The sequence below is a fragment of the Macaca fascicularis genome, chromosome 19, assembly GCF_037993035.2.
Source record: "Macaca fascicularis isolate 582-1 chromosome 19, T2T-MFA8v1.1".
NCBI classification, from domain to species: Eukaryota; Metazoa; Chordata; class Mammalia; order Primates; family Cercopithecidae; genus Macaca; species Macaca fascicularis.
In genome coordinates, this window is record NC_088393.1 from 53,260,447 (window position 1) to 53,283,710 (window position 23,264).

The 23,264-nt window shown below is 52.9% G+C and overlaps 1 protein-coding gene across 2 annotated transcripts in view; it reads right to left on the minus strand.

Moving 5' to 3' along the window:
* Positions 1–2,251: 2,251 nt before the first annotated feature.
* Positions 2,252–23,264, minus strand: part of EXOC3L2 (exocyst complex component 3 like 2) — a 34,520-nt gene continuing 13,507 nt past the window's right edge. Inside the window, exons 4-12 of one of the 2 annotated variants that reach the window (XM_045379269.3) lie at positions 21,739–21,850; positions 20,186–20,287; positions 19,982–20,082; positions 19,670–19,780; positions 16,444–16,579; positions 8,669–8,791; positions 8,010–8,165; positions 6,244–6,365; positions 2,252–3,239 (exon numbers count right to left, since the gene is read on the minus strand). In XM_045379269.3, coding sequence (XP_045235204.1) covers positions 2,951–3,239; positions 6,244–6,365; positions 8,010–8,165; positions 8,669–8,791; positions 16,444–16,579; positions 19,670–19,780; positions 19,982–20,082; positions 20,186–20,287; positions 21,739–21,850 — 1,252 coding nt within the window. In that variant the 3' untranslated portion in view covers positions 2,252–2,950. Of the gene's footprint in view, positions 3,240–3,321; positions 3,660–6,243; positions 6,366–8,009; positions 8,166–8,668; positions 8,792–16,443; positions 16,580–19,669; positions 19,781–19,981; positions 20,083–20,185; positions 20,288–21,738; positions 21,851–23,264 lie in introns of those variants that run through there. The other variant, XM_065535626.2, reaches the window with a different exon arrangement.

The following is a 23,264-nucleotide window of genomic DNA, read 5'->3' on the forward strand; positions in this document are numbered from 1 at the left end:
ATAGGTGCGCCACCACACCCAGTTAAGTTTTGTACTTTTAGTAGAGATGGGGTTTCTCCATGTTGGCCAGGCTGGTCTCGAACTCCTGACCTCACATGATCCGCCCACTTTGGCCTCCCAAAGCACTGGGATTACAGGTGTGAGCCACCTCACCCGGCCACTTTTTTTTTTTTTTTTTTGAGACGGAGTCTCGCTCTGTCACCCAGGCTGGAGTGCAGTGGCCGGATCTCAGCTCACTGCAAGCTCCGCCTCCCGGGTTCACGCCATTCTCCTGCCTCAGCCTCCTGAGTAGCTGGGACTACAGGCGCCCACCACCTCGCCCGGCTAGCTTTTTGTATTTTTTAGTAGAGATGGGGTTTCACCGTGTTAGCCAGGATGGTCTTGATCTCCTGACCTTGTGATCCACCCGTCTTGGCCTCCCAAAGTGCTGGGATTACAGGCTTGAGCCACTGTGCCCAGCCTTTTTTTTTTTTTTAATGAGACAAGGTCTCACCTGTCATCTAGGCTACAATGCAGAGGTACAATCATAGCCAGCTGCAACCTTGAACACCTGGCTTCAGGCGATCCTCCCACCTCTGTGTCCCAAACTGCTGTGTGAGCCACTGTACCCAGCCAAAAGCTGTTTTTAAATGGGGGACTAACATCTGAAAAGGACACTGACAAACTGAGGCTCTTATATGTTTAATTAAATGCCTACAGGGCAGTGGCAGTGGCTCACGCCTGTAATCCCAGCACTTTGGGAGGATGGGGCAGGAGGATGGCTTGAGGCCAACCTGGTCAACATAGTGAGACTCTGTCTTTACTAAACAAATAAAATTAAAATATTAGCTGGGTGTGGTGGCGTGAGCCTGTAGTCCCAGCTGCTCAGAAGGCTGAGGCAGGAGGATCACTTGGGCTAGGAAGTAGAGGCTGCAGTGAGCTATGATCGTGCCACTGCACTCCAGCCTGGGCGACAGAGCAAGACCCTGTCTCTAAAAAATAAACAATAAATGCCTATGGACTGCACAATACTGTTGATTCCTCAATTCCTCTCTTGCTCTTTTGCATATTGGCAACAGAAAAAGTGTCATTTTCGGGCTGGGCACGGTGGCTCATACCTGTAATCCCAGCCCTTTCGGAGACTGAGGCAGGTGGATCACTTGAGGTCAGGAGTTGGAGACCAGCCTGGCCAACATGGTGAAACCCTGTCTCTACTAAAAATACAGAAATTAGCGGGGTATGGTGGTGGTTGGAGGGGGAGGGCACCTGTAATCCCAGCTACTCAGGAGCCTGAGGCAGGAGAATAAATTGCTTGAACCTGGGAGGCGGAGGTTGTAGTGAGCTGAGATCGCGCCATTGCACTCTAGCCTGGGCGACAGAGCAAGACTCTGACTGAAAAAAAAAAAAAAAAAAGAAATAAAATAAAATAAAATGTAATTTTCAGAGGGCAAAGTGAGGAGGGTGCACCCTCAGGACATTCTTGCCTCAGCCTGGGGAAAGAGAGTTTAAGCAATTCCCCAGAAAGGCACAGGAACCTCAGCCCAGAGAGGGGCAGCTTCCTGCCTTGGGTAGCACAGCCTTGGGCTCCAAGAGTCCCTCGTCTCTACCTCCCCAAGTTCAAATGTGCATGCATGAGGTTTCAAACCCAGCCCCAACGCTAACCCCTGGCTGCCTCCTCTTTCTGACTTCTCAGGGAAAAAAAACAACCACCACCACATACACACAAAAATCCCGCAAGTCAGGAAACATCCATCACGGGCTGTCCAGCCCAGGCCGGAGGGGCAGGGGTCAACAGGGAGTGACCTCAAGGTCTCCGTGGGGACCAGGATCCGGCGGGGCTGGGGGTGAGAGGCTGGAAATTTTCCCACCCTGAGACTTTCCTGCGTCAACCCAGGAGGGCGCCCTGGATGCCGCCAGCCCTGCCCCCAACCTCCTTCCTCTCCTGACAGGGCAGCTTCCCGGCTAGGGATGGATGGGGAGGGCGCGCCAAGATGGAGCCACCAGGACCAGGAATGGACAGGCACTTTGAGACTGACCAGATGAGGGACCCTGGCTCAGAGTGGCCAAGGCCTGGCCTCAGAGCCACACAGCCGGGAGGTATACATGGGTTGGCATCGCTCCTGGCACACGCAGCCTCCCTCTGCCTCCACTGCCCTGCCCAGGAGCTGGAGCCGGAGCCCAGCCCGGCCTTGGGCGTGTGAAAAGCCACTGGCCCGGGGCCCTACTCCCCCGGTCCTTCCTCCCCTCAACACACTCAGGACTCAGCCCTTCCTTGTGTTAAATAGAAACCTCTTTATTCTAAGTATCGAACGTTCCTTAATACATTGGATTGGGGCCAGACCTTGAGGTCGGGGAAAGGGGCGGGGAAGCTGGGATATTTCTGTAGAGACTTCCAGAACGCCACTCACCACTCTGGGCTATGGCAGGAGGGGAGGTGCTGGGAACAGGCTTCACAGCCTTGGGAAAGTCCTTTGTCTCTTTGGCCTCTGTTTCCCCCACCTTTTTTTTTTTTTTTTTTTTTTTGAGAAAGGGTCTTGCTTTGTTGCCCAGGCTGGAGTGCAGTGGCACAATCATAGCTCACTGCAGCCTCAAACTCCAGCGATCCTCCAACCTCAGCCTCCCCAACAGCTGGGACTATAGGCACACACCACCATGCCCAGCTAATTTTTTATTTTTTGTAGCGATAGGGGGCAGGTCTCACTATGTTGCCCAGGCTGGTCTTGAACTCCTGGACTCAAGCAATCCTCCGGCCTCAGCCTCCTAAAGTGTTGAGATTACAGGCATGAGCCACCGTGCCTGGCCTTCATTTCCCTTCTGCACAGGGAGTTTGGGGTTGAGTGAGAAGACATCTAAGGGTCTTTCTATCCCAGGGGTGTGTGATCCCAGGCAGGGAGTCAGGAGAGGCGCCGTACAGGAGGTTGGCTTGTCAGCAGCATAGATGGGGTCACTAAGGCAGGCGGCTGGGTGACCCTCAGCGCCGGGCCCGAGGCCGCACTAGAGACGGAGGCCGGGGCCGGGGCAGACAGGCCAAACTGGGCCTGGCCAGCCGGGAGAGGGGGAGGCGGCCCAGGAAGAGAGGGAAGCTGAGACAGAAAGATGGGCGGGGCACGGGGATGTCTGCAAAGAAGGCACGGTCCCGAGGGGGCGACAGGGCTCCCTCCTCAGAGAGTTCCAGGTCCCGGGCCACGGCCAGGATCTCCTGGCGGGCGGCTGTGTTGCGCAGGCCACGGATGTCGAGGAGGGCTGCTACGTGCTTCCTCCTGTGGGGAGAGGAACAGACAGGTGTGTGCAGCTCCCCAGCTCTAGACACACACCCAGCCCACCCCCAGACCCCACCTGACCCCCTCACCTGTCTCAGAACCTGCCCGAGTTCTGCCTCTGTGCCCCCTCCAGAGCCTTCCATCCAATCAGCTCCCTCGCCCAGGCCCTCACCTCATACCAGGTCCCTCCAGAACTTCACTTCCAACCATCTCCAAATCCCCCTTACAACCAACTCCAGAACCAGCCCTGCAATCTTCCTTTTCACCCCAAGCCTCAGCTCGTGATTAAAATTCACCTTCTCTGCTGGGTGCAGTGGCTCACGCCTGTAATCCCAACACTTTGGGAGGCCAAGGCGGGTGGATAACCTTAGGTCAGGAGTTGGAGACCAGCCTGGCCAACATGGCGAAACCCTATCTGTACTAAAAATAAATAATAATAATAATAATTAATAAATAGCTGGGTGTGGTGGCAGGCGCTTATAATCCTAGCTACTCGGGAGTCTGAGGCAAGGGAATCGCTTGAACTTGGGAGGCAAAGGTTGCAGTGAGCTGAGATCGTGCCACTGCAGTCCAGCCCAGGTGATAGAGCGAGACTCCGTTTCAAAAGTAAAAAAAAAAGAGGCTGGGCGAGGTGGCTCACGCCTGCAACCCCAGCACTTTGGGAGGCTGAGGCGGGCGGATCACGAGGTCAGGAGATTGAGACCATCCTGGCCAACACGGTGAAACCCCGTCTCTACTAAAAGTACTAAAATTAGCTGGGTGTGGTGGTGGGTGCCTGTAGTCCCAACTACTCAGGAGGCTGTGGCAGGAGAACGGCATGAACCCGGGAGGTGGGGCTTGCAGTGAGCCGAGATCGCACCACTGCACTCAGGCCTGGGCAACAAGCAGGACTCCGTCTCAAGAAAAAAAAAAAGAAAGAAACCTTGTACCCCACTCCCCCTAAATCCTCAGCCCTAGGCACCTCCTAATCTCCTCAAGCTCAACCCCCTAAACCCAACCCAGCTAGCAAACTCTCAAACTTAGCTACAGATTCAAGTTCTGACTCATGATCCAATATTCAAGTTCAGAAACTCCATTATCAGCAAGAATACTGGGACTTCTTGGGACCCCATGGGACTCCAGGAATCTGCGCCTTCCCAAGGACATGACCCTATCCCCCAGAACCAGAACTGACCACCCTGAATCAGTTCCAAGACCCCCACCCTCAGTGCTGAAACTGAAACCCACTCATGCCTCACTCCTTGTTTTTCTGGGGTTCTGTTTCTGAGTATAGAATGTCTGTCTGCCTGAATAGCACTGCAGGGACTGGCAGTGCTCCAGCAGCCACCACCACTGCCACCACCATCCAGCACTGTCACATGGTTGTGTAGTGTGTTGATCTGGTGCACTAGTTTTTTTTTTTTGTTTTTTTTTTTTGAGACAGAGTCTAGCTCTGTTGGCCAGGCTGGAGTGCAGTGGCACAATCTTGGCTCACTGCAACCTCTGCCTCCCGGGCTTAAGCAATTCTCCTGCCTCAGCCTTCCGAGTAACTGGGATTACAGGCGTGTGCCATCACACCTGGCTAATTTTTGTATTTTTAGTAGAGATGGGGTTTCACCATGTTGGCCAGGCTGGCCTCGAACTCCTGACCTCAGGTAATCCGCCTGCCTCAGCCTCCCAAAGTGCTGGGATTACAAGCATGAGACACCATGCCCAGCCAATCTGGTGCACTAGTTTTAGAGCCAGTCTACTGCCCGGGTTCAAGTTCCACCTTTGCCACTTGCTAGGTGTGGTATTTCAATAGCGTTAATTATACCCTTACAGGCCAAGTGCAGTGGCTCACACCTGCAATCTCAGCACTTTGGGAGGCAGAGGCAGGTGGATCACCTGAGCTCAGGAGTTCAAGACCAGCATGGCCAACTTGGTGAAACCCGCTCTCTACTAAAAATACAAAAATTAGCTGGGTGTGGTGGCACATGCCTATACTTGGGAGGCTGAGGCAGAAGAATCGCTTGAACCCGGGAGACAGAGGTTGCAGTGAGCTGAGATCACTTCATCCTGGGCGACAAAGTGAGATTCTGTCTCAAAAAACAAAGCAAAACAACAACAACAAAATACCCCTTATAAAGTTGGCATGGGCTGGGCAACGGTGGCTCATGCTTCCCTGTTTGTAGGAAGCTGAGGCAGGCAGATCACTTGAGCCCAGAAGTTCGAGACCAGCCTGGGCAACATGGTGAAACCCACCTCTACAAAAAAATACAAAAAATTAGCTGGGCATTGTGGTGCGTGCCTGTGGTCCCAGCTACTCAGGAGGCTGAGGTGGGAGGACTGCTGGAGCCCAGGAGGTCAACGCTGCAGTGAACCATGATTGTGCCACTGCACTCCAGCCAGGGAAACAGAGTAAGACCCTGTCTCAAAAAAAAAAAAAAAAAGGTTGGCATGTAAGATGCTTATTTAGGTCTGAAATAAGAACTCATTGAATGAGAACTGCAATTGTTACTATAGTCATGGATGATGATGATGATGATGTTGATGATGATAAATTTCCCTAAGAACCCTATGACGAGAATACTATTATCCCCATGGAACGGATGAGGAAACTGAGGCTCTGAGAAGGTCACATAGAAAGGAAGTGACCTAGCAGGCGTTGAATGCCGCCTGCGCCTGCCGCTGTCCCAGTGCGTGTGCGCCCGTGTGCCCTGCGTGTCCCTGAGTCCCCCGCGGCTCCCCTGCGGGCCGGCCCTTCCTGCCTCCGGGCAGCCCTGCGCCCCCCTGCCCTGGGCTTCCTGTGACCGCCTGTTTGTTTGTGAGCCCTGGTGGCGGTGGCGGCGGAGGCAGCAGCAGCGGCAGGAGAAGGAGGGAAATCGTATTAATAATGCCCTGGTTCCAACAGGAAACGGCCGTCAGACACGCTCGCCGGCTCCCTCCCTCGCCCAGGAGGCAGGAAACATGAGGACGGATGCCAAGGCCGCCAGGAGACCTCGGCCAGGCACTGCAAAGCCCCGGCCCAGGCGGGGTGTCTCACCTGATGTCTGGGTAGTCGCGCACCAGCACTCCCACCTCCACCTGGATGCTGGGCGTGTCTTCCAGCTGCAGGACTTCAGCCAAATGGGGCACCACGGCGTCCAGCCACAAGGCCTGGGACTCCTGCAGGGGAGGGAGGTCGCAGGGCTCACACCCTCCCAAGATTGACCCTGCCAATTCCTGCCCCCCCCGGCCTGTTATCCCATCTCTAAAATGTAGCAGAAACCAGGCGTGGTGGCTCAAGCTCGTAATCCCAGCACTTTGGGAGGAGGCTGAGGTGGGCAGATCACTAGAGGTCAGGAGTTCAAGACCAACCTGGCCAACATGGTGAAACCCCATCTCTACTAAAAATACAAAAATTAGCCAGGCGTGGTGGTGCACACCTGTAATCCCAGCTACTCAGGAGGCTGAGGCAGGAGAATCACTTGAAATCGAGAGGCAGTGGTTACGGTGAGCGGACACTGCACGACTGCACTCCAGCCTGGGCGATGGAGCAAGACTCTGTCTCAAAAATAAAGAATAAAAATCAAAATAGGCTGGGTGCAGTGGCTCACACCTGTAATCCCAGCACTTTGGGAGGCCGAGGTGGGTGGATCACGAGGTCAGGAGATCGAGACCATCCTGGCTAACACAGTGAAACCCCATCTCTACAAAAAATACAAAAAATTAGCTGAGCGTGGTGGCAGGCGCCTGTAGTCCCAGCTATTCGGGAGGCTGAGGCAGGAGAATGGCGTGAACCTGGGAGGCAGAGCTTGCAGTGAGCCGAGATCGCACCACTGCACTCCAGCCTGGCAATACAGCGAGACTCTGTCTCAAAAATAAATAAATAAAATAAATAAAATAATAAAAATAAAAAATAAAATGTAGCAGAAGACATACTGTGGTCACATTTGAGAAAAATCCATAATATAATCTCCTCCCAGTTTTGCAGATAATTTGGAACTCTGGGACACTTCTCCAAACCTCTTCCAAGTTTGCAAAATCTTGCCTTTGGGGGAGTGGAGACTGGATAAAGTGTACAAGGAAGCTTCCTGCATTCTTTCTTACATCTGCATGTGAATCTACAATTATCTCAAAAATTTTCCAAAGAAAACATTCCAAGGACTCCGGGCTTGAGACTCCGGGAAGAGCGACTGAATGAGGCCCTTCTAGCCCAGCTGAATACAACTGGGTACAAATAAGATCTGGCGGTTTTTAATTCCAGGGTTTAGAAATGTTAGGATTTCTGCATTTCTCTTGCATGTATCTTCTCTGTACGTTCATGGAGTCTTTTTTTTTTTTTTTTTTTTTTTTTTGAGACTGAGTCTCCAGGTTGGAATGCAGTGGCAGGATTTCGGCTCACCGCAACCTCCGCCTCTTAGTTCAAGGGATTCTCCTGCCTCAACCTCCCAAGTAGCTGGGACTACAGGCATGAGCCACCACACCCGGGTAATTTTGGTAATGCAAGGAGTTTTAACTCTGAGCCAGGCACCGTCCTAAGTACTTAACAGGAATTAACCAATCTGATCCTCAAAACAATGGATAGGGACCATTATTCGCCCTAACAGCCAAGGAAAGCGCCCAGAGGCGAGTTCTCAGAGCAAGAAAGCCAGGTTTTAAGTGCAAAGGGTGTGGATCAAAGTTACTGGTTGCTATTGACCAGAAGTTGGCTGAGAGTTTCTGTCCTGAGCCCTGCCCCTCTCCCCCTGGCTTTTGAGACCTGAGATTCTCGGAAGCCAAGCCTTGTCCTGGTTTCTGAAAGCCCCCCAACCGCGTCCCGACACTGACCAGCCGCCGGAACAGCCTCTGCAGTTGCGCAGCGTCCTCCCGGAGCCTCCCAGCCACGCGGCTGCGGGTCCGCGCCGAGCTGCAGCGCAGGCGCCCACGGAGCAGGGGCCGCACGTACTCGACCAGCGCCCGCCGGTGCAGCTCGGCCACCAGCGCCTGGAAGCGGAGGAGGGAAACCCGAGGGGTGTGAGCCGTGCCCCACTGACTCCCATCCCGCCAGTCTGAAGGCCAGCCCCGCCCCACTCGCCCATATCCACTCAGGCACCCATGGGCACCCTTCCCGTGCCCACGCCCCAGCCCCCAGCCCCTGCACTATCCTAGGATGTCTTCCCTGGCCCCCTAATAAGCCCGCAGACAGCCCCTGCCGGCCCCCAAAGGGTGCTCCATCCCAGCCTCTCCCTATTCCCCAAGCTCCACTCTCAGGGGCCCTGACTCAGTCTGCACCCCGCCTTACACCCCAGTTCCACGCACACGCCTCCCCGCAGACCCTGGGCAGGGGCCACCTCTTCCATCCATAGGGAGCCGCTCCCCACCTTAGAGGGCTTTCCTCCAGCAGTAGTGTTCTTGCTCTCCCAACCTCCCCTCTTCGGGCCCCTTTCCCCTTTCCTCCTCCCCTCTTCTCCTCCACCCTCACCTCCCCTCCCCTCAGGCAGGCGCACCTGGTAAGGCTCATCCTGCATTCTGCGCAGGGCCAGGGCCTGGGCACCCAGCGTGCCCACGATGCCATCCAGGGCCTCCGGGCTGCTCAGCCACTTCCGGCGCATCAGCTTGTTGAAGTGTGGCTGGCAGGGACAGAGTAGGGGGTAATGGCTCTCCTCCCTCCCACCCTCCTTCTTCACTTAGGAATTTGTTCCTGGAACCCTGCTCTGTGTTGAACCCAAGCTGTGTGGTGCTCGGAACACATGGGGAACAGATAGCCCCAGCCCTGGCATCCTGGGACTCACAGTCCAGAAGGGGAGACAGACTGGTCCCCAGGTAGTGATGACCAAAAGCTGGCAAGGCTGGGACCAGGGAGCCCAGGGGTTTAGGAAGCCCAGAGGGGATGCCTGACTCAGCATACAGCCTAGGAGGGCTTCCTGGAGGAAGGGACACCAGAACTGATGCCCTGGTGATGACCTTCCTTAGCCAAGGGAGGGATGGGGGCGGGAGTGGCTCAATGGGAGAAAATCGTGAGTATTAAGACAGTTCAGATTTCAGATGGGCATGCCAGGGAGAGGACCAGCAAAAAGGTCAGAGTGGCTGATGAAAACAGGGGACTTCATTTAAAAATTATTAAGGGGCCGGGCGCGGTGGCTCACGCCTGTAGTCCCCGCACTCTGGGAGGCCGAGGCGGGCGGATCACAAGGTCAGGAGATCCAGACCATCCTGGCTAACATGGTGAAACCCCATCTCTACTAAAAATACAAAAAAATTAGCCAGGCGTGGTGGTGGGCGCCCCGGGAGCCTGAGGCAGGAGAATGGCGTGAATACGGGAAGCAGAGCTTGCAGTGAGCCAAGATGGCGCCACTGCACTCCAGCCTGGGTGACAGAGTAAGACTCAATCTCAAAAAAAAAAAAAAAAAAATTAAGGGCTGGGCACAGTGGTTCACACCTGTAATCCCAGCACTTTGGGAGGCCGAGGCAGGAGGGTAGCTTGAGCCCAGGAGTTTGAGACCAGCCTGACACTGCGAGACCCCTTCTATACAAAACATTTAAAAGTTAGCTGGGGGCCGGGCGCGGTGGCTCAAGCCTGTAATCCCAGCACTTTGGGAGGCCGAGGCGGGCGGATCACAAGGTCAGGAGATCGAGACCACAGTGAAACCCCGTCTCTACTAAAAATACAAAAAATTAGCCGGGCGCGGTGGCGGGCGCCTGTAGTCCCAGCCACTCAGGAGGCTGAGGCAGGAGAATGGCGGGAACCCGGGAGGCGGAGCTTGCAGTGAGCCGAGATCGTGCCACTGCACTCCAGCCTGGGCAACAGCGTGAGACTCCGTCTCAAAAAAAAAAAAAAAAAAAAAAAAAGTTAGCTGGGACTGGGCGTGGTGGCTCGCGCTTGTAATCCTAGCACTTTGGGAGGCTGCAGCGGGTGGATCACCTGAAGTCAGGAGTTCAACCCTGTCTCTACTAAAATACAAAAATTAGCCGGGTGTGATGGCGTGCAATTGTAGTTCCAGCTACTCTGGATGCTGAGACAGCAGAATTGCTTGAACCTGGGAGGTGGAGGCTGCAGTGAGCCGAGATCGCACCACTGCACTCCAGCCTGGGTGACAGAGTAAGACTCCGTCTCAAAAATAAGTAAATAAATAAAAATAATAAATAAAAATTAGCTAGGTATGGTGTCATGTGCCTGTAGTCCCAGCTACTCAGGAGGCTGAGGTGGGAGGATCGCTTGAGCCCAGGAGTTCAAGGCTTCGGTAAAATATGATCATGATACTGCACTCCAGCCTGGGTAACAGAGGGAGGCCCTGTCTCAAAAAAAAAAAAAAAAAAAAAGAAAAAGAAAAAGAAAGAACTTTAAGACATATTTTTAAAATTCATTAACTATGCACAGCCCTTAAGGGGAGGAGGACGAATTGCTTCCACATTCCACTTCCTAGATCTGGTTGAGAAAACAGGTTCCCCATCTGGGGCACTTAGGAAGGAATATAGTAAATGCCTCAGTTAATAACATCCTCCTTTTTGAAAGTTGCCTTTTCTCTCCACCCTTGAGTAGATCCGGTATTTGATGAAACTTGTGAAAGTGGGTGGAACCTGTCTTGCCCCCTCTTTTCTAGAATGCACGGTATATATATGCAACTGTGACTTTCACGGAAATGTGTTTGCCATTTGCTGATTCTGGGGGAAGTTAATTTCTAACTTCTTTCACTGGTTAATGAAGGAAAGCATTGCACCTTGCAAATGCACCAAATGAATTGAGTTCATCATTTTAAAAACTGTCTTTTGACCAGGCAGACTTATTGAAAAATTATTAAGGGGCCAGGCATGATGTTCATGCCTGTAATTCCAGCACTTTGGAAGGCTGAGGTAGGTGGATCATGAGGTCAGGAGTTCAAGACCAGCCTGGCCAACAAGGTGAAACCCTTATTTCTACTAAAAATAAAAAAACTTAGCTGAGTGTGATGGCGGGCGCCTGTAATCCCAGCTACTCGGGAGGCTGAGGCAGGAGAATCTCTTGAACCTGAGAGGTGGAGGTTGCAGTGAGCTGAGATTGAGCCACTGCATTCCAGCCTCAGCAACAAGAGAAAAACTTCATCTCAAAAAAAAAAAAAAAAAAATGTTAAGGGCTGGGCACGGTGGCTCATGCCTGTAATCCCAGCCCTTTGGGAGGCTGAGGCTCGAGAATTGCTTGAGCCCAGGGCAGCATAGTGAGACTCCCTCTCTGTAATTTTTTTTTTTAAATTAGCTGGGCATGGTGGCCCACACTGTGGTCCTAGCTGCTTAGGAGACTGATGTGAGAGGATCGCATAAGCCCAGGAGGTTGAGGCTGCAGTGAGCTATGATCATGCAATTGCACTCCAGCCTGGGCGACAGAACAAGATTTTTTTTTTTTTTTTTTTTTTTTTAGACGGAGTCTAGCTCTGTTGCCCAGGCTGGAGTGCAATGGCCGGATCTCAGCTCACTGCAAGCCCCGCCTCCCGGGTTCACGCCATTCTCCTGCCTCAGCCTCCCGAGTAGCTGGGAGTACAGGCGCCCACCACCTCGCCCGGCTAATTTTTTTTTTGTATTTTAGTAGAGACGGGGTTTCACCGTGTTAGCCAGGATGGTCTCGATCTCCTGAACTCGTGATCCGCCCGTCTCGGCCTCCCAAAGTGCTGGGATTACAGGCTTGAGCCACCGCGCCCGGCCAACAGAACAAGATTCTATCTCTAAAAACAAAAACAAAAACAAAACTCTTTTTCCCCGTCCAAAACAAAAAATAATAATAACTTTAAGACAGTGACGGAGAGCATTAAACCAAGCTTGGGCCTTTCGAAGTGTGTGTTTTGGGGGTGAGGGGAGCTGTGCGACCCTTAAGCCGGTTTTGAGGCTTATTCCAGGTATAAGACAGGGAGGGGAGAGGTGAGGCTGGGGCAGGCCTGGGGTGCACAGGGCCTCCTGGGCTGGGGGAGAAGCCCCAGCTTTCTCCTGAGGGCAGTAGGGAGTCATGGCCAGTTTTGTGCTGGGGAGGGAGAGGGTCAGATTTGTGCTTTACCAAAATGGGAGGAGGCTGGAACAAAGGGGAAAGCGGAGATAGGGAGGGAATGAAAGAGTGAGGAGGGGGAAGAGGAGAATCCAAGTGGTAGAATTCATAGGATGAAGTGAGTGACCACCGCCCATGGGGAGGGAAAGGAGGTATCTGGAGGAGACCAGAGACCCTGGAGATGGGCAGGCTGTGGGTCTCTCCCTGATACAGGGGCAAGGGGAGGGTTGGGGGAGAGGCTGCAGTCTGGGTGGACACAGGGCATGTGAGGTTCGGAGACATCCCCAGGATGGTATCCACGGGGGGGGGGTCTAATTCCCTCTTCAGCTCAGCCTCAGCACCCCCTCCTGTTCTCTCACCCTGACAGCAGCCCAGTTTTCTTTTATTGTTTGTTTTTGTTTTTGTTTTTAAGGTAGGGTCTCACTGTATTGCCCAGGCTAGTCTCGAACTGCTGAGCTCAAGCGATCCTCCCACCTCAGCCTCCCAAAGTGATGGGATTACAACAGGTGTGACCCACCATGTCTAGCGTGTTGCTGGGGGTTTTTTGTTTGTTTGTTTCTTTTGAGATAGAGTCTCACTCTGTCACCAGGCTGGGATGCAGTGGCGCCATCTCGGCCCACGGCAAGCTCCGCCTCTCAGTTCAAGCAATTCTCCTGCCTCAGCCTCCTGAGTAGCTGGGATTACAGGCACCTGCCACCATGCCCAGCTAGTTTTTGTATTTTTAGTAGAGAAGGGGTTTCACCGTGTTGGCCAGGATGGTCTCGATCTCTTGACTTTGTGATCTGCCCGCCTTGGCCTCCCAAAGTGCTGGGATTACACGTGTGAGCCACTGCGCCCGGCAGGGTGTTTGTTTTTTTCTTTTTTGAGACAGAGTCTTGCACTGTCTCCCAGGCTGGAGTGCAATGGTGCGAACACGGCTCACTGCATCCTTGACTTCCTGGGCTCAAGCAATCTTCCCACTTCAGCCTCCCAAGTACCTGGAACCACAGGCATGCACCACTACACCCAGCTTATTGTTTTTTATTTTTTGTAGAGATAACGTCTTACTATGTTGCCCAGGTTGGTCTCCAACTCCTGGGCTTAAGCGATCCTCCCGCCTCAGCTCCCAAAGTGCTGGGATTACAGGTGTGAGCCACCGTGCCTGGCCAGCTCTGTTTACTGAACCTCCAAAAATGGAGCAAGGCATGAGGGAACCCACATAATGCCTGGGCCCTGGTGATTCTCCCAGGGTCCACACCCTGGCTGATGCTTACACACACATGCATACTCATGCACACGGCACACACACACACACACACACTCCCTCAAAAGCCTACAGCCATTCATACACTCACACAGGCATGCAAGCACAGCACTGTGTCCTATCTCTTCATGTCTCTAGCTGGTTCTTTTTTTTTCTTTTTTTTTTTTTTTTGAGACAGAGTCTCCCTCTGTTGCCCAGGCTGAAGTACAGTGGCATGATCTCATCTCACCGCAACCTCTGCCTCCCAGGTTCTAGCGATTATCCTGCCTCAGCTTCCCGAGTAGCTGGGATTACAGGCACCTGCCACCATGCCCGGTTAATTTTTTGTATTTTTAGTAGAGATGGGGTTTCACCATGTTGGCCAGGCTGGTCCCAAACTCCTGACCTCAAGTGATCTGCCCGCCTTGGCTTCCCAAAGTGCTAAGATTACAGGCGTGAGCCACCATGAGCGGTCTATCTCTAGCTGGTTCTGATGTCTCCTTTCCTTCCTCCCTCACCTATCTTGTTTTCTCAGTCTTTCCCTGTTTCTTTTGCTTCCGCTCTCTCTGTCTCTGTCTCTCTCTCTGTCTCTCAAAACATACATAGTGGTTTATAAAGCCAGAGACAGTGGCTCATACCTGTAATCCCAGCTTGGGTGACAGAGCGAGACTCTGTCTCAAAAACAAAAACAAAAAAGCAAACATATGTAGTGTTTTTTGTTTGTTTTTTGTTTGTTTTTGAGACGGAGTCTCACTCTGTCGCCCAGGCTGGAGTGCAGTGGCACAATCTTGGCTCACTGCAACGTCCACCTCCCGGGTTCATGCCATTCTCCTGCCTCAGCCTCCCTAGTAGCTGGGACTACAGGCGCCTGCCACCACGCCCAGCTAATTTTTTGTATTTTTAGTAGAGACGGAGTTTCAACGTGTTAGCCAGGATGGTCTCCATCTCCTGACCTCGTGATCCACCAGTCTCGGCCTCCCAAAGTGCTGGGATTACAGGCGTGAGTCACCATACCCGGCCACACAGTGGTTTATAGATTAAGACTGTAGATTCGCAATGGGCTCTGCCACTTGCTGGTCTCATCTTCCTCACCTGTAAAATGAACCTACAGTCCATCTCGTAGGATTGCGGTGAGAATTAAACGAGCTGATACTCTCAAGCACCTGGCACAGTGAGTCCTGAGAATGTGTTTGCTGTTGCTACAAAGTCTGTACATTTAAGATAGCAAGCTGGGTGTGGTGCCTTACATCTGTAATCCCAACACTTTGGGAGGCCAAGTCAGGAGGATTGCTTGAGCCCAGGAGTTCAAGACCAGCCTGGGCGACATAGTGAGACCCTGTCTCTACCAGAAATACAAATAAATAGGGAGGGCACGGTGGTTCATGCCTATAATCCCAGCACTTTGGGAGGCCAAGGTGGGCAGATCACGAGGCCATCCTGGCTGACATGGTGAAACCCCGTCTCTACTAAAAATACAAAAATTAGCTGGGCGTGGTGGCAAAAAAGCATGGCAGATGGCAGTAAGTGCTTTGGAGAAAAACAGCAGGAAGTTGGGAGGAGGGTTTCGTCTAGGGGCTTCTGTTTTTTTGTTTTTTGAGAGGGAGTCTCGCTCTGTCACCCAGGTTGGAGTGCAATGGCATGATCTCGGCTCACTGCAACCTCCGCCCCCTGGGTTCAGGCAATTCTCTTGCCTCAACCTCCAGAGTAGCTGGGATTACAGGCGTGTGCTGCCACGCCTGGCTAATTTGTGTAATTTTAGTAGAGACGGGGTTTAGCCATGTTGGCCAGGCTGGTCTCAAATTCCTGACCTCAAGTGATCCGTCCACCTTTGCCTCCCAAAGTGCTGGGATTACAGGCATGAGCCACCGCACCTGGCCCGGGCTTCTGTTTTAAATGCGGCAATCAGAGAAGGTCACACTGAGGTGACATTTGAGTCAAGACTTGAGGCAGGGCGTGGTGGCTCATACCTGTAATCCCAGCACTTTGGGAGGCCGAGCTGGGCAGATCACATGAGGCCAGGAGTTCGAGACCAGCCTGGCCAACATGGTGAAACCCCGTCTCTACTAAAACTACACAAAAATTAGCTCGGCGTGGTGGTGCATGCCTGTAGTTCCAGCTACTAGGGAGGCTGAGGCAGGAAAATTGCTTGAACCTGGGAGGCAGAGGTTGCAGTGAGCTGAGATTGTGCCACTCCACTCCAGCCTGGGCGACACAGGGAGACTCTGTCTCAAAACAAAACAAAACAAAGCAAAACAAAACAAGACTTGAAAGAGGCATGAGAAGGAGCTATGTGGCTGTGAGAGGGAGAGCGTTCCAGGCAGAGGGAAGGACAAGTGCAAAGGCCCTGAGGCAGGAATGTGCCTACTGGGTTAAGAGACAGCAAGGGGGCTAGTGTGGCTGGCGTGGGGGTTAGCGGGAGAGTCAGGGAGCGGGCAGAGGGAGGAGATGAGGTCTGAGAGAGAGAGAGGGGAGAGGGAAGGGGCTGATTGTGCAGGGCTGTGGGGGCCACGGCGGGATTTTGGCATTTGCTCTGCATGAGCTGGGAGTTGTGGGAGGATTCTGAGCAAAGGGGAGTGGTTCACTGTATAACACGGGTTGAGCTTGTGTTATGGCCAGGAACACACTCCGCCTGCAGTCTCTCTCCTCAGTGCTCCCACCGACCCCCCACCACATTCACTAACCCACCTTTGCACCAAACCCTTATAGGGCGGGCATGAGGGCCTAGAGATGGGCGTAGGGGGCTCTGGGGTCTAGCAGAGCCTAAGCAGGGATTTGGGGGACCTCAGTGGAGAGGGGCTCCACCCAAACCTCAAGCCCACTCCTGCTGATGGCCCTCTGTTCTCCCCCTGGTCACATCCTCACCTCTTCCTTCCTGCACCCTCTCCACCCCACCAACAGGCCAGGCATGGCCCTAACCGCCCCCGCCACCCACCGCTGTTTGCTTCCCAAACACTGAGCTATGGGCTGAAGGGAACTGGAGGATGGTGGTTGGAGGTGGGGAGCACTTCCCTGTCCTGGCAAGGGCCCCAACCCTGGCCTCCCATCTCACTCACCTGCAGCTCCTGGAACAGCAGGTCGGCCACCACACGGTGGCAGAGCCGGGTCACATGGTCCAGAGCACTAGCAGATGCTTCCCGGGCCGGCTCGCTTTCTGGGGGCCCCACCCGGGCCAGGCGCTCGGCCAGAGCTCTGTAGGGATCAACAGAGCCAAAAGTGAGGGACCCCAACATCTCAGCCCAACTGCCTAGACCAGTCTCCCCTTAGGTAGAGCAGAGGGCCACGGGGGTGACAGGTCAGATGGGAGGCTGGGGAAGGTCAGGGACTCTGGAGAGGGGACAGGGGATACTTGACAGGTTGGGGGTATCTGGGGATTGGGGATGTCTGGGGATGTCAGGGGACTCATGGATATTGGGAGGCTGAGGGATGGATGGCTAGGAGGTCTAGGGTATACTGGGGGAGGTCTTGCTGGGTTTTCGGGTCTCAGTTTCTCTTGGTGCTTTCTGGGTGAGAGTGGGGAGGCCTCCATTCTAAAAGTCTGTGGTTCTGATAGTCTACAACTCTGAAACTCTACCCTTACTCTTTTTTTTTTTTTTTTTTTTTGAGACAGACTTTTGCTCTTGTTGTCCAGGCTGGAGTGCAGTGGCACGATCTCGGCTCACTGCAGCCTCCGCCTCCCAGGTTCAAGTGATTCTCCTGCCTCAGCTTTCCAAGTAGCTGGGAATACAGGTGCCCACCACCACACCCGGCTAATTTTTGTTATTTTTAGTAAAGACGGGCTTTCACCACGTTGGTCAGGCTGGTCTTGAAACCCTGGCCTCAAGAGATCTGCCCACCTTGGCCTCCCAAAGTGTGGAATTATGGGTGTGAGCCACTGCATCCTGCCCCAGCCATTTTTTATTTATTTATTTATTTATTTATTTATTTATTTATTTATTTATTCTGAGACAAAGTGTCGCTTTGTTGCCTAGCTGGAGTGCAGTGGTGCAATCTCGGCTCACTGCAAACTCCGCCTCCCGGGTTCACACCATTCTCCTGCCTCAGCCTCCCAAGTAGCTGGGACCACAGGCACCCGCCACCACGCCCAGCTAATTTTTTGTATTTTTAGTGGAGACGGGGTTTCACCATGTTAGCCAGGATGGTCTCGATCTCCTGACCTCGTGATCTGCCCGCCTTGGCCTCCCAAAGTGCTGGGATTACAGGTGTGAGCCACCGCACCGGCCATTGTTATTATTTTTTGTAATACAAATGGTAGAATGGTATACCCACTTCTGCTCTTTCCTTCAACAGCTTGGAGACTTTTCCGTTAGGGCATGAAGAGTTCTCATGCTCCTTTTTAATATCTGAACTGGATTCCGCTGCTTAGCTGTCCCATCATTTATTTAATTGGCCCCCGATAGATGGACAGTTGGTTCCATTTTTTCCAGGGAGGAACCCCGCACACATGTCATCTCCCATGAGCTTTTGGCCTCTAAAGGGTGGATTCCTAGAGGATCTGCTGGGTCAAGGTCCCAGTGTTTGTGATTTGGGCAGAAAGTGCTCAGTCTGGACTATTCTCCATTCAGCAATGGAAGAACACAGACTGCCACAATGATAGGAAATGGGAATGGCCAGGTGCGGTGGCTCACACTTGTAATGCCAGCATTTTGGGAGGCTGAGGCAGGAGCATCACTTGAGCCTGGGAGTTCGAGCCCAGCCTGGGTAACATAGAGAGACCCTCATCTCTTTTCTTTTTTTTTTTTTTTGAGACAGAGTCTTGCTCTGTTGCCCAGGTTGCAGTGCAGTGATGGGATCTTGGCTCACTGCAACCTCCGCCTCCCGGATTCAAGCAATTCTCCCACCTCAGCCTCCTGAGTAGCTGGGATTACAAGCACCTGTCATCATGCCTGGCTAATTTTTCTATTTTTTTTAGAGATAGGGTTTCACCGTGTTGATCAGGCTGGTCTTGAACTCCTGACCTCAGATGAACTGCCCACCTCGGCCTCCCAAAGTGCTGGGATTAGAGGTGTGAGCCACCATACCCAGCTGACCCTCATCTCTCTCTCTTTTTTTTTTTTTTTTTTTTTTTTTTTTTTTTTTGAGACGGAGTCTCGCTGTGTCTCCCAGGCTGGAGTGCAGTGGCGTGATCTCGGCTCACTGCAAGCTCCGCCTCCTGGGTTCACGCCATTCTCCCGCCTCAGCCTCCCAAGTAGCTGAGACTACAGGCGCCCGCCACCACGCCCGGCTAGTTTTTTGTATTTTTAGTAGAGACGGGGTTTCACCATGTTAGCCAGGATGGTCTCGATCTCCTGACCTTGTGATCCACCCGCCTCGGCCTCCCAAAGTGCTGGGATTACAGGCTTGAGCCACCGCGCCCGGCCTCTCTTTTTTTTTTTGAGACGGAGTCTCACTCTGTTGCCCAAGCTGGAGTGCAGTGGTGCGATCTCGGCTCACTGCAAGCTCTGCCTCCCAGGTTCATGCCATTCTCCTGCCTCAGCCTCCTGAGTAGCTGGGACTACAGGCACCCGCCACCACGGCCAGCTAATTTTTTCGTATTTTTTGTTTGTTTGTTTGTTTTTTGAGACGGAGTCTTGCTCTGTGCCCCAGGCTGGAGTGCAGTGGCGCGATCTCGGCTCACTGCAAGCTCCGCCCCCCGGGTTCATGCCATTCTCCTGCCTCAGCCTCCTGAGCAGCTGGGACTACAGGCGCCCGCCACCACGCCCGGCTAGTTTTTTGTATTTTTTTAGTAGAGACGGGGTTTCACGGTGTTAGCCAGGATGGTCTCGATCTCCTGACCTTGTGATCCACCCACCCGCCTCGGCCTCCCAAAGTGCTGGGATTACAGGCTTGAGCCACGGCACCCAGCCATTTTTTCGTATTTTTAGTAGAGATGGGGTTTCACCGTGTTAGCCAGGATGGTCTTGCTCTCCTTACCTCATGATCCACCTGCCTCGGCCTCCCAAAGTGCTGGGATTACAGGCGTGAGCCCCCACACCCAGCCCCCATCTTTTTTTTTTTAATTAAACTAATCAAAAAGGATAAAAAGGCAAACAAACAAAAAAAAAATTGTCATTCTTAAGAGTCTTGAGTCTGGGGTCTAGGTTTCTATAATTCGAACATTCCAATATTTAGATGCTCTGTGGTACTATGGCTGTTTCAAGGACTCGCAGATTTTATGCTTCTAAGGTGCCATGCTCAGGCTCCCCTGAATCAGTTCTTCAATCCCCACCCAGGATCCGGGCATCCCAGGTCAGCTTCCACCTTGGATTGGTCCTCCCTCCATCATACCGGGGATGCCCTCACCTCAGCGGGGGGCCGCAGTTGACCAGGGCGATGGTCTTGCTGATATAGGTGTCAGGTAGCATCTCCCGGACTCCTGGGTTCTCATGGAATCGCTCCACGCGCTGCTGGAAGCTGGTGGGAGGAAAGGGGACAGATGGGGCGCTGCTGGGTCAGGGTTCCTGGCTGGGCACCCAGGCTGCCAAAGCCACCACCCCTGCGTTGGCACTCTACCTGTCCTCAGGTGACTCCCTCTCATCTCTCCTCTCTCTGTAGGATCCCAGGCCCCGATGCCCAACCCCAGCAGAGCTAACCCGTGCTCCCAGGTCCCCCTACCTCTGCAGGAACTCTGCCAGCCCCCCCAAGCAGCAGTGGGCCATCCGCTCCCCAAACTCCTGGCTGATGCGGGGCGCTCGCTCTGTGTGCTCTTCCAGCAGCTGCAAGGTCCAGGGCGACGAGAAGAGGTGAGGAGGGGGCAAGGTCTCACTTTCCCATGCCTGCGCCGTCCAGTCCATCCCCAAGCCTCCCTCCACCTCCTACCTCACACACATCCTGGGCCAGGCTGCTGTGCTGGTCCTCCAGGCTCCCCCAGTGCTCCTCGTCCTCCTGCAGCACGCGGAGAAGGGCGGCCCTGGTCTGAGCCTACAGTGGGGAGATGGGAGACAGGTAGGACTTGGGGGCTGCCTGGGGGTCTTTTTCTATCTCTTTTTCCCACCACAATCCCCTAGCCCTTAGCCCCAAGCAGTTCCGGTTTCTACCTGTGAGCTTGTCAAGGTGATGCTGGGGAGGGAGGCTGAGCCAGAAAACTTCCACAGCCCTTCCCACTCCTAACTCTGTGGTTTGGAACTTTATATCAAAAGTCTGTGGTTTGGCCGAGCGCAGTGGCTCATGCGCGTAATCCCAGTACTTTGGGAGGCCTAGGTGGGCAGATCACCTAAGGTCAACAGTTCGAGACCAAACTGGCCAACATGCAGAAGCCCCGTCTCTACTAAAAATACAAAATTAGCCGGGCGTGGTGGTGCATGCCTATAATCCCAGCTACTTGGGAGGCTGATGCAAGAGAATCACTTGAACCCAGGAGGAGGAGGTTGCAGTGAGCCGAGTTCGTGCCACTGCACTCCAGCCTAGGCAACAAGAGCGAAACTCCATCTCAAAAAAAAAAAAAGACACATGTACATTAATATACATATACGTACATTAATGTACACGTGTATATTATTTACAATGTGTATACATATTTATGTTAATACGTATACATAAATGATGTATATTTAATATTTATATTTAATATACATTAAATTAAATATATTTAATATAAATCCTACTATTACATAATATGTATTAAGTATTATTTATATTAAATATTGTTTTTCTTTAGAGGCCGCGTCTTGCTCTGTCCCCCAGGCTGGCGTGCAGTGGCACCATCATGGCTCACTGCAGCCTCACACTCCTGGACTCAATCCTCCTGCCACAGATTCCTGAGTAGCTGAGGCTACAGGCACATGCCACCACACCCAGCTAACTTTTTAAATGTTTCACAAAACAATTTTTGTTGTGAGACGGTTGTTGTTGAGACGGTGTCTCGCATTGTCACCCAGGCTGGAGTGCAGTGGCGCCATCTTGGCTCACTGCAACCTCCACCTCCCGGGTTCACGCCACTCTCCTGCCTCAGCCTCCCGAGTAGCTGGGACTACAGGCGCCCGCCACCACGCCTGGCTAATTTTTTGTATTTTTTGGGTAGAGACGGGGTTTCACCATGTTAGCCATGATGGTCTTGATCTCCTGACCTCGTCATCCACCCACCTCGGCCTCCCAAAGTGCTGGGATTATAGGCATGAGCCACCGCGCCCGGCCCAGTTCTGTGATTTTCTTGTACTCTAAGGTTTGAAGTGTCCAGATATACTGAACCTTTACTAAGTGTCTGTACAGGCGGCCTTTGTGTCTATGGCGTATGGACAGAACTCAGAAATTCATAAAGGGGAAAGGGAGCTGGAAAGAGTGAAAGGGGGAGGGGACAGGCCTCCGAAGCCCACTGTGACCCCCTCCCTCCCTCCACAGCACTTCCCACTTCCAAAATGCAAAATCCCAGGTACCTTAACATCTGTGACGCATTCATCCTCCAAACCCCGCAGGGTGCCAGGGGACAAAAGGGGCCCCAGCTCCCCATTCTCCAGGGCAGCCATGTCCACCAACCCTAAGACCTCTCTGGGGGTGGGGGTGAGAGAAAAGGAGGTCTGTGAAAAGTGGGGCTGGGCAGTTGGACCCTTCCCTACACCCTCCTACCCACTGTTTCTGTGACCCTAGGCCACTCCCTTCCTCTCTCTTAAGTCAGCTCTGCTCATCCCTCAGAGGAAGTCTTTGGAATTGTTGCTTCCCCGGCTCCAGCTCTCTGAGTCAGCTCCCTGATGGATGGTGTCCGGGCATGATATTTAAGGGTCAAGTCCAGGCTTGAAGATCTGACACGCAAGGCTTCGCCCATGATCCATTTCACCAGACAGAAGTTCCCTTTGCGCCTATGCTCTGAAGCCCTGCTCCCTTACCTGGCCTTGCAGGCTTCCCCAGTCCAGCCCTTGCTCCCCACCTTCTACTTGATTACATGCCTGGAGCTATGTGACATCATCAATATCCACCCCCATATACCCCAGACTTGGGCTCACGGCATCCTCTCAATTATAAACACCATCTCCCTACAAATTGGACCAAACCCAGTTCCCAGCACTTTAGGAAGCTTTCTGGACTCCCTATCCTGCCTCCATCCCTTATAGATAACATGAGAGCATTATCAACATACATTCCCAAATGAGATCTTCCCAGTCTTCTGGTGACAGCACCCTGATTTTGTTGGAAGAACCACCCACCCCCTTCACTGCCCAAGGTGTGGCTTGGATGTGGCTAACTCCCTTTTCTCTGGGGTAGACAGGTGACCTGGAGGTAACTAATCACCATATTCCATCCCCCGGCCACAAGAATGGGTATGTTTTAGGACACAAAGGCTCAAGAGTAGTAAGATTCTAGGACTGGGAGGGACCATGGTACTGAGGTTCTGGGGGCTACCCGTATAGAATTCAAGGGGTGAACAGCACTCAAGTCCTAAAACTGGGCCAGGTGTGGTGGCTCACACCTGTAATCGAAGCACTTTGGGAGGCCAAGGTGGATGGATCACTTGAGGTCAGGAGTTCAGGACCAGCCTGGCCAACATGGTAAAAGCCCGCCTCTACTAAAAATACAAAAAAATTAGGCTGGGCATGGTGGCTCGTAATCCCATGGTTGGCATGTAATCCCAACACTTTGGGAGTTCGAGTCAAGTGGATCACCTGAGGTTAGGAGTTCAAGACCAGCCTGGCCAACATGGTGAAACCCCATCTCTACTAAAAATACAGAAATTAGCTGTGCATGGTGGTGGGTGCCTATATAAATCCCAGCTACTTGGGAGGCTGAGGCAGGAGAATTGCTTGAACCCGGAAGGCGGAGGTTGCGGTGGGCGGAGATGATAGCACTGCACTCCAGCTTGGGCAACAGAGCAAGACTCCGTCTCAAAAATAAACAAATAAATAAATAAATAAATAAAGTCCTAAAACTAGAAGGATCAACAGTGTTGAGGTTCTAAGACCGAAAGAGG